At 39.6% G+C, this 14,899-nt stretch overlaps 1 protein-coding gene across 8 annotated transcripts in view; it reads right to left on the bottom strand.

Annotated features, from left to right (window-relative positions):
• Positions 1–14,899, bottom strand: part of DZIP3 (DAZ interacting zinc finger protein 3) — a 131,584-nt gene that overhangs the window by 10,917 nt on the left and 105,768 nt on the right. For 7 of the 8 annotated variants that reach the window (XM_029214295.1, XM_029214292.1, XM_029214299.1 and 4 more), the window contains exons 23-26: positions 11,573–11,669; positions 9,583–9,686; positions 8,058–8,145; positions 6,388–6,489 (exon numbers count right to left, since the gene is read on the bottom strand). In XM_029214295.1, the coding sequence (XP_029070128.1) occupies positions 6,388–6,489; positions 8,058–8,145; positions 9,583–9,686; positions 11,573–11,669 (391 nt within the window). The remainder of the gene's footprint in view (positions 1–6,387; positions 6,490–8,057; positions 8,146–9,582; positions 9,687–11,572; positions 11,670–14,899) is intronic. The other variant, XM_029214297.1, reaches the window with a different exon arrangement.

Genomic DNA, 14,899 nt, shown 5'->3' with positions numbered 1-14,899 from the left:
AGAGCATGGACACAGAAGACAACTGGGTTCTAGTCCTACTTTCTCTCCACCTAGCTGGGTAATCTTGGATACCAAGTCATTAATCTATAAAGTAAGAGGGTTGGGTTAGGTGATCTTTAAAGTTCTCTGACAAATGGAATAATATAGGACTATGGAAAGGAGCTCCTCAATGAGTACTGTCCATGCTGATAAACAATACTGACAGTCAGAAATTCTGCTAAAGAACCAAAGTTGTCTATAGAAAATATTACTTTTGCTATTATGTATTGAAGGGACCTTGTACCACCTGGTGGAGTTCTGACCTTATGTTTAGTTCCAAGGGCAGTGGAAAGCTGAAGTGGGGTGGGCCAAGGGAATAAACCCTCCTACAGTGACTTGCAGACATGCCTGTGAATGTTACTGAACTTCCCAGGGGGTTGTAGAAAGCTAGCCCTTCTTAGCATCTACCAATGGGATGGATACCTTATTGGCTGGACGACAAAAGAGGACAGGTTTATGGAGCATCTACTATGTGCCAGGTCTAGCACTGGCATAAAGCAGAAATTCACCTATTTGTTGAATTTAAAAAATGAGCATCGAGATAGCTCTTAAGTAACAATACTGAAACCAGCAGGGTGAAAGTTAATGGGGAACTTTATAATGGAGAGATAAGGATGACATGTGATTCTTAACATCGCTAAATGAGAGACATTGTGTGTCTTCTAATGTGTGTATACATCATCACCTATAAAGTACTCTTGCCAAAAATACTGAACCTGATTCTAACCAACCCTCTAGATCTAATGATCAGGTTATAGGAAATAGAAGAATATGTATAATGGCATCACAAGGATGTAATCAGTTACATCAATAATGTAGGCAGTTAGTTTTTTAACAGATAAATGATATGAATAAAAGGGAGGGAGATAGGTAGCTGTTATATTTTAAAGAAAAACAACCAGCCAAATGAAAAGTATAAACCTTGTTTGGATTGTTTTTTTAAAAATAAGGGTTTTTAAAGTAATGGTAATTATAACCACATTGGAAGTACTGTCAATCTAGTTAAGAAAAAGACATTTCTGAGACAATTGGGGAAATATAAATTTCAATATTAGACATTAAAAATTATAATTTTCTTAGGTACAAAATGGTGGTGTGATTATATGGCCAATAAGAGTAAGAGTCCTGAGGCATGAATCTGAGGGTAGGGAACAAGATTAAGGACTGAGTTTTATGATCACAAAGGTCAGCAGCAGCTTTATACTAAGGAAGTCACTGAGTTCACCGTGTGGCTGACAGGGTCTTGGTGCTCCGGCCTGTGTCAGGCCTGAGCCTCTGAGGTGGGAGAACTGAGGTCAGGACATTGGACCACCAGAGACCTCCCAGCCCCATGTAATATCAATTGACGAGAGCTCTCCCAGAGATCTCCATATCAACGCTAAGACCCAGCTCCACCCAACCGCCAGCAAGCCCCAGTGCTGGATGTCCCATGCCAAACAACTAGCAAGACAGGAATGCAACCCCACCCATTAGTAGAGACGCTGCCTAAAATCATACCAAGTTCACAGACACCCCAAAACACACCACCGGAGACGGCCCTGCCCACCAGAAAGACAAGATCCAGCCCCACCCACCAGAACACAGGCACCAGTCCCCTCCACAAGGAAGCCTACAAAAGCCACTGAATCAACCTCACCCACTGGGGGCAGACACCAAAAACAAGAGGAACTACGAACCTGCAGCCTGCAAAAAGGAGACCCCAAACACAGTAAGTTAAACAAAATGAGAAGACAGAGAAATATGCAGCAGAAGAAGCAAGGTAAAAACCCACTAGACCAAATAAATGAAGAGGAAATAGGCAGTCTACCTGAAAACGAATTCTAAGTAACGATAATAAAGATGATCCAAATCTTGGAAATAGAATGGAGAAAATACAAGAAATGTTTAACAAGGACCTAAAAGAACTAAAGAGCAAACAAACAATGATGAACAGTACAATAAATGAAATTAAAAACTCTCTAGAAGGAATCAATAGCAGAATAACTGAGGCAGAAGAACGGATAAGTGACCTGGAAGATAAAATAGTGGAAATAACTACCGCAGAGCAGAATAAAGAAAAAAGAATGAAAAGAATTGAGGACAGTCTCAGAGACCTCAGGGACAACATTAAATGCACAACTTTCGAATTATAGGGGTCCCAGAAGAAGAAGAGAAAAAGAAAGGTCTGAGAGAATATGTGAAGAGATTATAGTTGAAAACTTCCCTAACATGGGAAAGGAAATAGTCAATCAAGTCCAGGAAGTGCAGAGAGTCCCATACAGGATAAATCCAAGGAGAAACTCACCAAGGCACATATTAATCAATCTATCAAAAATTAAATACAAAGAAAAAATATTAAAAGCAGCAAGGGAAAAGCAACAAATAACATACAAGGGAATCCCCATAAGGTTAACAGCTGATATTTCAGCAGAAAATCTGCAAGCCAGAAGGGAGTGGCGGGACATATTTAAGTGATGAAACGGAAAAACCTACAACCAAGATTACTCTACCCAAGGCTTCCCCGGTGGCGCAGTGGTTGAGAGTCCGCCTGCCGATGCAGGGGACATGGGTTCGTGCCCTGGTCCGGGAAGATCCCACATGCCGCAGAGCGGCTGGGCCCGTGAGCCATGGCCGCTGAGCCTGCGCATCCGGAGCCTGTGCTCCACAACGGGAGAGGCCACAACAGTGAGAGGCCCGCGTACTGAAAAAAGAAAAGATTACTCTACCCAGAGAGGATCTCATTCAGATTTGATGGAGAAATTAAAACCTTTACAGACAAGCAAAAGTTAAGAGAATTCAAAAAAAACAAAAAGTTAAGAGAATTCAGCACCACCAAACCAGCTTTACAACAAATGCTAAAGGAACTTCTCTAGACAAGAAACACAAGAGAAGGAAAAGACCTATAATAACGAACCCAAAACAATTTAGAAAATGGGAATAGGAACATACATATCGATAATTACCTTAAATGTAAATGGACTAAATGCTCCCACCAAAAGACACAGATTGGTTGAATGGATACAAAAACAAGACCCTTATATATGCTGTCTACAAGAGACCCACTTCAGACCTAGAGACACATACAGACTGAAAGTGAGGGGATGGAAAAAGATATTCCATGCAAATGGAAATCAAAAGAAAGCTGGAGTAGCAATTCTCATATCAGACAAAATAGACTTTAAAATAAAGACTATTACAAGAGACAAAGAAGGACACTACATAATGATCAAGGGTTCAATCCAAGAAGAAGATATAACAGTTATAAATATTTATGCACCCAACATAGGAGCACCTCAATACATAAGGCAAATGCTAACAGCCATAAAAGGGGAAATCGACAGTAACACAATCATAGTAGGGGACTTTAACACCCCACTTCCACCAATGGACAGATCATCCAAAATGAAAATAAATAAGGAAACACAAGGTTTAAATGATACATTAGACAAGAAGGACTTAATTGATATTTATAAGACATTCCATCCAAAAACAACAGAATACACTTTCTTCTCAAGTGCTCATGGAACATTCTGCAGGATAGATCATATCTTGGGTCACAAATCAAGCCTTGGTAAATTTTAGAAAACTGAAATCATATCAGGTATCTTTTCCAACCACAACACTATGAAACTAGATATCAATTACAGGAAAAATAAACTGTAAAAAATACAAACTCATGGAGGCTAAGCAATACACTACTGAATAAGCAAGAGATCACAGAAGAAATCAAAAAGGAAATCAAAAATACCTAGAAACAAATGACAATGAAAATACTATGACCCAAAACCTATGGGAGGAAGCAAGAGCAGTTCTAAGAGGGAAGTTTATAGCAATACAATCCTACCTCAAGAAACAAGAAAAATCTCAAGAATAAGAGTCTTCATCTTTTTTGAATGCATACTAAAGTATAAATGGATGAGATGTAGGGTTTACTTTAAAATGTTCCAGTGGGGAGGAAGAAGGGGATGACATGGCACAAGTCTGACAAAATGTTGATAATGATGTTGAAGTTGGCTCTTGGGTTCACAGAGGTTCATCATTCTGTTTTTATGCATGTTTCAAAATTTTCATAATATAAAGTCCTTAAATAATGAATGATGGGTACTGAGTTAGTAGTCCTGCTCTTTTTGAGGACAACAATTACCTAACACTACTTTTAGGATTAGACAGCCAGGCTACAAAAATCAAAACATAATGAAACACATAAAAATACTGGGTTAAACTGGGAACAATACCCATTATTCCAGACTTCTTAGGTTACACTACTATATATATTTAAAACCTGGTAACCATTCTTTACAATACAATCTCAGAAAGAAATACTTTAGTGATCAGATCATCTAGTACAATTTCCTGATTTGTAGATAGGAAAACCAAGTCTGGGACAGCTGAGTTTCCCAAAACCAACACAGTTCTTCACAGAGTTAGGACCTGAACCCAGACCTCTAATGTATTTCCATTGTATAATACCACCTCAATTTATTGCAAAAAGAATGGTTAATTTCTAGCATCTGTGCTCTCAAACTGTTCTACTAATTCTCAGTGGTCACTGACGCTTGTACTTTAACACAACTGTCAGCTTTGATCAAGCACAGCAGTGACTCTGGTTAGGAAGCACGAAAGATACACATGTACCTCTCAAGTGTTAGCAAGGGATGCTTATAAATTCCATTGAGCTTAACTGCCAGTGGGTTCTTTCCCTTGACTAAACCTGGGTAGCCACATCAGCCATAAGCAAGTCTCTGAAGGGATGAGGATGTAGAGGTCAAGGTTTGATTATGTTTGTCAGTTATAGTGTCACTAGTGTCACATAGATTATTCCAGTCTGGTTCCAGAAAACTCCAAAGAACATCTCTGTTTCTAGCGTCCGAGTCTCTAGAGCCATTTTATATTTAGAGTCATGGGAGAGTTTAACTACAACCTATAGGCAGTAGTTTGAATACAGGCAGAGGCAAAAGATTTCTAGAAATCCTACCAAGAATATGTGTTACTTCCCATAGAACTACAGGGAATCTAGGATTTCTGTCATCTACACAACACATTCCTTATCAGGAGAGTTGGGTATGATGGTGTGTTCAAAGCCTAGAATAATAATATGCATAATATAATGCTCCTATAAAACCTGAATTAACCAAAAATATAAAAGCCAATACTGTCATTCTAAACTAAAGCCCATGGTGAATATCATAATGCTTTCAGCTCTGAATTCTGCTTTTGAAACAGTGTAACTCCACACAATTCACATAATTTTTAAGTTCTTTGATATACTCAACTAGTATTTGTAGAAAAAACATTTTCAAAGTTCTACTATAAGCAGAAATGCTAATGTCAAAAGTGATCTACCCCTAAATATATCACACCTTTCTTACCCTCAGATCCATTATCATAATAAAGGTTATTATCTAGTGGTTCTGTTCTAAAAGGTCTTTTGGAAAGCTGTATGAGTTTATTGGGTTAAGGGGCTATGTTTCCCAGAAGGCTAACATAAACAGTATAGCATAGAGATTAGTTTGTCTGATGTAGACCCATTTATCCCTCACAGTAAGCAGGGAAGGGTAATAAATAAAAGCTGTCCTTACTGTTAAAGGTAGAAGATAAAAGTTAAGGAAAACAGAGTCTAAAGTGGAAGTGGGGGGGTGTGTGTGTGAAGTCCAGCATGCTAGGGTACTATGCTGAGATGTTTTAGTCATCTAGCAGTAATGTGAGGGCATTGGGAATTCTAGGCATTCATCGGTTTTCTCTCATAATGTAAGTGTGATCGACAGGATGAATGAGCATATATTACCTCTTTAGATATCAAACGCATTACTAAAATCCAGTGATACAACCTACCTCTTGCCTCAGCTGAGTCAGCCAACTAGTCATATCATCTGTAGATGATACAGCAGGAATGGACATAATTACAAATGATACGCACTACATGTACCCTTTCCACTTTGAACACACAGACATAATGCATATTCAGTGTTTTAAAGCTGTTACCATTTTATCAAGATGAAGATGGTGATTTTTCAAAATGTTATACAGTTGACCCTTGAACAACACAGGTCTGAGTTGTGTGGGTCCACTTATACACCTATTTTTTTCAATAAATATAATCCCTGTATTTTCATTTTACAGATCTTTAAATTAACTAAATGTGGAGAAAGTTTGCATTTGATTAGAAATCACAATATGTGGAATCAAAAACTAGGGTTTGAGTCCTGATTCTATCCAAACTGTTTCAGCTTCCTGCTCTTGGGTAATCATTTATCAATTCCGTTTGTGAAGCAGAGAGAGCAGTACCCAGATTTCTGACTGCATGGGGTGGGGGTGGGGGGTTGGCACTCCCAACACCTGCGTTGTTCAAGAGTCAACTGTATTTCTTACCAGTATCTCAGGACTGGGTGGTGGTGGAGGAAGCTGGATTGGAGGCAAGGTACTCAAGGCAAACCCTTGCTTCACCTTGTTAATTTGTTCATTGTACTGTGTCTAGTAGGAGAAACAATATTTTACAGCAAAATCAACTTCAAAGAAATAGCATATGGAAGTACTTGATGTAGTTTTGAATAGTACAACATAGATGAGTGATTTCCAATCTATTATGCCAGAAATAATATAAAAAGAATTTCTGACATAAAAACAACTCTATATACCACTATCCACAAATGTAAATAGCTGTATTTTTAGAAGTATCTATTGATTGACAAGATACAGAGACATATAATTCACAGATCTCTGTGATAATTCCTCAGTGCTTCAATAATCTTTAGCCCCCAAATGGGAACCACTTATATAAAGTAAACAGAGTCTAAAGATCAAGAAGATGTAAATAATCTACTTGCTGAAAAATATGGGGGAAAAAGTATTTGTAACAAAGAGTTGAACTACTTGCAAATGTTCATTTTAAAAACTGGGGGCTTCCCTGGTGGCACAGTGGTTGAGAGTCCGCCTGCCGATGCAGGCGACGTGGGTTCATGCCCCGGTCCGAGAGGATCCCACATGCCGTGGAGCGGCTGGGCCCGTGAGCCATGGCCGCTGAGCCTGCGCGTCCGGAGCCTGTGCTCTGCAACGGGAGAGGCCACAGCAGTGAGAGGCCGGCGTACCGCAAAAAAAAAAAAAAAAAAAAACTGGAGGGGAAGTTTTAGGGAAAACTTTTGAATGTCCACATTTTTTTTAATCTTAAAAGTTATACCTGTAGCTGTCTCCAGTTCCACATATACCTTTGATTTTTCTTCTTAGATTTTGCCAAAGGTAAGACACCTATCCTTGAAGCTTAAAAACATACTTTGAACATTTTTGGCATTGTCCCCATTTTGCTTTATATGTTATTTTGTAAACAAACCACAAGAGCTGGAAGAGAAAGTCTTCAAACATTTAGAAACTTCCATATATAGGACACGTTCTTAGAAGAAAACAATGACAGAGAACAAGGGGCATCTCTTTTGAGGCCAGAACTTTGAATAAATCCAATAAATATGCTAAGCATCACTAAAGACTGAGTATGAACGAGTCTGGGAAAGAAACAGGGAAGACCACCAAGGACAAAGCTAGACAAGTATTCAGTGTGTTACCTCTTTAGATTACTGTTAGCACAGTCCTAATTCTATTACATGAATAATTAAGAATTTATTATTTTGCATTAGGGAGTAATTACATAAAAAGTTAAGATTGAAAACTAATACAGATCTGCTTGATCTTCCTTTTAATTCTGTAAACACATAATTACTCAGATCAAGTTAAGACACTTATTTCTGACTGGAGCAGAGTTAGCTTTGGAATTCTAGGAAAATTGTGTGAGGCACAATTTTTGAGTTTACCATTTACTAGACTAAGGACCTAGAAGACCACAAGTAAGAGCCTAGGGTGTTATCTACAGCCAACTACAATGGAAGTAATCAGTCTCAAACCTCAAAAAGGCATAAATTTTAATAACTGCAATGAAAAAACATGTTCTTCCTTAAATTTCTCTAGTAATTGTTTTTAATGTTAGATGTTTCCTTTAAGTATATACCACCTACACCATTCAGTCAATTTACTCTAAATACTTCATGACTTACCCTGAGGAATGCAATCTTGTTTCTAACATCTGTCACAATGGCATTCCAACTGTCTACTGCAGCCTTTAATTGAAGTGATTTTAGGTTGCTGGTATAGAAATGGAGACACAAGAGAAAGTTCTTTCTTTTTATATGCCACTTAGATTTCCAAAAATTTCTATTATGTTCTCTAGCATGTATATAGATAAAGTAAAACAACAACAAAATTACCTCTATCACCAATTACCTCAAATGGGCAGAAAATCGTATGGAAGGGCTTGTTATCAAAAAATTTTAAAAAGCTTAGTAAACAAAGACATTCCTTTGTATAGGAATCCTCCATTGAGGAAGGGAGGCAAAGGAGGCCACACAGGGAAACTGCCCTAGCCATCCAATGCAGGAGCATTCTCAAAGACGTTGACATCCTGAAAGCAGGTTTTGGACTATCTTCACATTAACCCTGACATCACAGGGCCACAGTTGGCCTATCAGGCTCTTTTGCAAATTAGAAAAAGATATTCCCTACAGAAAGGAAAGTTAGAAAGAAATACCTCTTCTGTGAGGATGAATTAGATTGTTGTCTCTATGATATGCTAAATTGCACAAACACAGCAGCTCTGCCCACCATGCCCATCAAACGACTTAAGTAAAACAGCTTTGAGGTGTTTACGGTCTGGCATCTCAAGAAGAGAGATTTCACGTGGCCTTTCAAAAGGCTCTATCTGTTATAACATCCCCACCCCAGTATCACCTGGCACAAAAGAGCATAACAAGTTATCACTGAGATCATCTCATACAAAGAAGCTTGATAATATTCTAATTTATAGAGCATCCTTTCTCCCTGTAGCAAGCAAAGATAGACTGATCACTTGAATGCACATCAGTGTCTCCTGGGAATCTTGTTAAACATCAGAGATTCTGATTCTTTAGAATTGAAGAATAATGATGATCATATTAAAATAATAATCATTGAAAGTAGTTATGCCTTGGTCCCAGAGATTTTAATCTAATTAATTCCTTAAGTTCAAAGGTGTACCCCATAAAATTATAAACTGAAGAATCCCATGCAACCTACCTAAAATTTGAAAACCACTCATTTGTAGCACAGCAGGAAACTGCCTTTAACACGGTTTTAGGTGTTATACTGATTTTTCCCTCGATGTATTTTTCCAAAGGTATTTAAAATAAAGCGTTAAGAGAGAAAAGAATTAGAAAAAAGTTTTCCCATTAGAATCCACCTTGTTTTGTAAATATCTGGTCTTCATGCATGTCTCTGAGACTTTTGATCTGTTTCATTGTAGAGGAAGGGAAAAATCTGCCATCAGCTACTACTGCACTTAGTAGACTACTCAGTGCCACAGCAGGAGCAACAAAGTAAAAGCTCAAAGTGACTAAATGACATTTGAGGTTTAAAAAAACAATGGCTTCTTCACTCCAAAGACTCTGAAGTCATATATGTAAAACACATCACAGATTGCGTTCAACCTTGGAGCCACCTGTGAGTACCTCAGAGGCCAAGACACATTAAGGAAGAGGGAGAGGTTACCTTGCTGCCATGTGAGTCGCCCTGGCAAGCTGACTGAGGCATTCCTTTTCAGTCTGCTCTAGATGAAGCAAACCAAAATCTCTACGACACTGTAAGAAATATACCTACAGATTTTTGAGAGAAAGAGAAAGAAGTTAAAGATGTCCTTGTAAATGAACACATTCTTTCCTCAAACATTTCAAGTAAATTTAAAGTTATTTTTTTTCAATCTCTTCCAACAACACCTGAGCTTCTTTCCTGCCCATAACACATTTTAAAGCTCTTTGATCAATTCTGAAATTCTCATATTTTTATTCAAAAGTTACTGGGTTGGGAAACATTTTAGAACATTAGTTTTTAAACTTGCATATGCACTGGAATCATCTCAGAAACTTAAAAAAATGATGTCTTGGTTTCAGAGATTCTAATTTAATTGATAGTAGGTGTAACCTGGGAAACGGTTTTTTTTTTAAATTTCTGAATATCTTTTTCTTTTTATGTCATTGATTTTTTAAAATAAACATTTATTTATTTACTTTTGGCTGCGTTGGGTCTTCGTTGCTATGCGCAGGCTTTCTCTAGTTGCTGCGAGTGGGGGCTACTCTTCGTTGCGGTGCGCGGGCTTCTCACTGCGGTGGCTTTTCTTGTTGTGGAGCACGGGTTCTAGGAGTATGGGCTTCAGTAGTTGTGGCACGTGAGCTCAGTAGTTATGGCTCACGGGATCTAGAGTGCAGGCTCAGTAGTTGTGACACATGAGCTTAGTTGCTCTGGGGCATGCAGGATCTTCCTGGACCAGGGCTCGAACCCATATCTCCTGCATTGGCAGGTGGATTCTTAACCACTGCACCACCAGGGAAGCCCCGAAAAGGCGTTTTTAAAAGCTCTCAGATAACTCTATTATGCAGCAAGTGTGTTTAAGAACACTCAAAAGAAGTCCTGCTATTTGATTATTTTTTTTAATTGATGAAGGAGTAAGAAAACAATCAGACCCTACAGGACTATGCTGTCCAAGTGGGCCTTGGAGGTCATCTAGGCTGATGTCTCTCCAGCAGTGGGAATCCCTTCCAACTATTATTGATGCATGGTCATTTGGCCTCTGTTTTTTCCTATTGATCACTCAATATTCGCTGAAAATAGCTCATTATACTCTTAGACAGCATTAAGTGTTTCTAAAATTAATAATGGAAGTAGAAAGGAACTTTCTGATTAAAAGCAGTGAAAAACAAAGTCTACAAAGTTGAACTCTTAAGGTAATCTGAGCTTTTTTATTTTTCTGGTTAAATTTAATACTCCAATACTTCACTGTCCAGGGATTTTTGGTGCAGATATCACCCCTTGATTGTTGAGCTCTGGATTCCAGAGTACTCTGCTAAAAAATAGACCTTACCATGACAAAGGTGAGAAGGTTTGTAATGCTTTTAATGTCAACGAGTGCTCCAAAATTTGAATTTTATTGTATATCAAGTTTGGTTATCTATAAATAAAAATTACATACATACATACAATCACATTTCTTTTGAGAGATCCTAGCTGTGGTGTTCTAAAATAACTTAGAAGAAACTGAATGCCTTTCTGGGGGAAGAGGTAAGTTGGTTTCCGACACTGGAATGTATGGTGTGTATGTGTTTTTGGAAGATCTATGCAGTTAAATAGTAAAGAAAGGACATATTACGGCAGCAGTGAAATGTTATTCTTAGAAGTTTGGCTTAGTCACCTGGATTAATGAGAATTTTCTAAGATGTCTATATTTGCTATACATACTGAAGCAAAACAATTTCTTGGAGTCATTTGGGGGAAAACAACATAAGATCATCAATTTCAAGTAAAAATATACAAAATGCCAACAAGTCAAAAAAGCACAAGAGTTTGAGCTGTGTTTTTCTGGCTGGTCCTCAGATGTCTTAATTCTGTTTATTCAAAAAACAATATTTTAAAAATTCTTTAGTACCAGTACAAAAGTAAAACTTCACTCCTCAACCCCATCTCTCTCTCCCTCTTTCTTTTCTTTTACCTCAGCTGTTAAAGCTCTGCTAGTTTCTGCATTCAGTTTGTTTAAGTATGTTTTAATTGTGCTTTCCAGATTATGCTTCTCCATTTCCCACTGAGATCTGAAATATATGATAAAGAGTCAGTAACACTGCAGCAAGGACAGACTTTTCAACCTTATTCAGGAGGCAGACAGATACAAGCTATTCAATGAATAGGAAATGATTTCCTGGAAAGTATACAGCATATAAAAGCAACAGAAGACATTACTTAACTCTTACTGTTACCCTTTACTATCATGAATGTGGAGGGTTTAAAGTTGTCATTTAAACCTTGGTTCTGGGGGGGGGGGGACCTTGAAGATGGCGGAAGAGTAAGACGCGGAGATCGCCTTCCTCCCCACGGATACACCAGAAATACATCTACACGTGGAACAACTCCTACAGAACACCTACTGAAGGCTGGCAGAAGACCTCAGACCTCCCAAAAGGCAAGAAACTCCCCACGTACCTGGGTAGGGCAAAAGAAAAAAAGAAAAAACAGAGACAAAAGAATAAGGACGGCACCTGCACCAGTGGGAGGGAGCTGTGAAGGAGGAAAAGTTTCCACACACTAGGAAGCCCCGACTAGCCGGGAGGGAGTTCGGGGAAAAGCCTGCACCTGCCGAAGAGGCAAGAGACTTTTTCTTCCCTCTTTGTTTCCTGGTGCGCGAGGAGAGGGGTTTAAGAGCGCTACTTAAAGGAACTCCAGAGACGAGCGCGAGCCGCGGCTAAAAGCGCAAACCCCAGAGACGGGCGGGAGACGCTAAGGCTGCTGCTGCCGCCACCAAGGGGCCTGTGTGCGAGCACAGGTCACTCTCCACACCCCTCTTCCGCGGAGCCTGTGCAGCCCGCCACTGCCAGGTTCCCGGAATCCAGGGACAACTTCCCCGGGAGAACGCACGGCGGGCCTCAGGCTGGTGCAACGTCACGCCGGCCTCTGCCGCAACGTCATGCCGCCTCTGCCGCCGCAGGCCCGCCCCGCACACAGTGCCCCTCCTTCCCCCCCCCCACCCCCGGCCTGAGTGAGCCGGAGCCCCCGAATCAGCGGCTCCTTTAACCCTGTCCTGTCTGAGCAAAAAACAGACGCCCTCCAGCGACCTACACGCAGAGGCAGGGCCAAATCCAAAGCTGAGCTCCTGTGAGCTGTGAGAACAAAGAAGAGAAAGGGAAATCTCTCCCAGCAGCCTCAGAAGCAGCGGATTAAAGCTCCACAATCAACTTGATATACCCTGCATCTGTGGAATACCTGAATAGACAAGGAATGATCCCAAACTGAAGAGGTGGAATTTAGGAGCAAGATCTATGATTTTTTTCCCCTTTTCCTCTTTTTGTGAATGTGTACGTGTATGCTTCTGTGTGAGATCGTGTCTGTATACTCTTGCTTCCACCATTTGTCCTAGGGCTCTATCCGTCCATGGTTTTTTTTTAAAATTTTTTTCCTTAACAATTTTAACTGTAATAACTTTATTATACTTTACCTTCGTTCTTTCTTTCTTTCTTTCCTTCCTTCCTTCCCTCCTTTAGACAAAGAATCACCCCAAATTGAGGAGGTGGTCTCTGAGAGCAAGATTTATGATTTTTCCCCCTTTACCTCTTTTTGTGAAGGTGTATGTGTATGCTTCTGTGTAAGATTTTCTCTGTATAGCCTTGCTTCCAACATTTGTCCTAAGGTTCTATCCGTCCCTTTTTTTTTTTTCTAAATATTTTTTAATTCAATAACTATATTATACTTTATTTTATTTTTACTGTATCTTCTTTCTTTCTGTCTTTTTTCCTTCTTTCCCTCCTTCCTTCATTCCTTCCTCCCTCCCTCCCTCCTTTCTTTCCTTCTTTGCTTCTTTCTTCCTTCCTTCCTTTCCTCCTTTCCTTCTTTCTTTCCTCATACTTCTACTAATTCTCTCTACTTTTTCTCCCTTTTATTCTGAGCCGTGTGGATGAAAGGCTCTTGGTGCTCCAGCCAGGAGTCAGGGCTCTGCTTCTGAGGTAGGAGAGCCAACTTCAGGACACTAGTCAACAAGAGACCTCCCAGCTCCACATAATATTAAACGGTGGAAATCTCCCAGTGACCTCCATCTTAACACCAGCACCCAGCTTCACTCAACGACCAGCAAGCCACAGTGCTGGACAACCTATGCCAAACAACTAGCAAAACAGGAACACAACCCCACCCATTAGCAGAGAGGCTGCCTAAAATCATAATAAGGCCACAGACATCCCAAAACACACCACCAGACGTGAACCTGCCCACTAGAGAGACAAGATCCAGCCTCATCCACCACAACACAGGCACTAGTCCCCTCCACCAGGAAGCCTACACAACCCACTGAAACAACCTTAGCCACTGGAGACAGACATCAAAAACAATGGGAACTACGAACGTGCAGCCTGCAAAAAGGAGACCCCAAACACAGTAAGATAAGCAAAATGAGAAGACAGAAAAACACACAGCAGATGGAGCAAGATAAAAATGCACCAGACCTAACAAATGAAGAGGAAATAGGCAGTCTACCTGAAAAAGAATTCAGAATAATGATAGTAAGGATGATCCAAAATCTTGGAAATAGAATGGACAAAATGCAAGAAACAGTTAACAAGGACCTAGAAGAAATAAAGATGAAACAAGCAACGATGAACAACGCAATAAATGAAATTAAAACTACTCTAGATGGGATCAATAGCAGAATAACTGAGGCAGAAGAACGGATAAGTGACCTGGAAGATAAAATAGTGGAAATAACTACTGCAGAGCAGAATAAAGAAAAAAGAATGAAAAGAACTGAGGACAGTCTCAGAGACCTCTGGGACAACATTAAACGCACCAACATTCGAATTATAGGGGTTCCAGAAGAAGAAGAGAAAAAGAAAGGGACTGAGAAAATACTTGAAGAGATTATAGTTGAAAACTTCCCTAATATGGGAAAGGAAATAGTTAATCAAGTCCAGGAAGCACAGAGAGTCCCATACAGGATAAATCCAAGGAGAAATACGCCAAGACACATATTAATCAAACTGTCAAAAATTAAATACAAAGAAAGCATATTAAAAGCAGCAAGGGAAAAACAACAAATAACACACAAGGGAATCCCCATAAGGTTAACAGCTGATCTCTCAGCAGAAACCCTACAAGCCAGAAGGGAGTGGCAGGACATATTTAAAGTGATGAAGGAGAAAAACCTGCAACCAAGACTACCCTACCCAGCAAGGATCTCATTCAGATTTGATGGAGAAATTAAAACCTTTACAGACAAGCAAAAGCTGAGAGAGTTCAGCACCACCAAACCAGCTTTACAACAAATGCTAAAGGAACTTCT

Source organism: Monodon monoceros, unplaced genomic scaffold (genome assembly GCF_005190385.1).
Source record: "Monodon monoceros isolate NGI ecotype Baffin Bay Population unplaced genomic scaffold, NGI_Narwhal_1 Super_Scaffold_11, whole genome shotgun sequence".
In the NCBI taxonomy this organism is placed as follows: domain Eukaryota; kingdom Metazoa; phylum Chordata; class Mammalia; order Artiodactyla; family Monodontidae; genus Monodon; species Monodon monoceros.
This window is presented reverse-complemented; position numbering and strand designations above follow the sequence as displayed.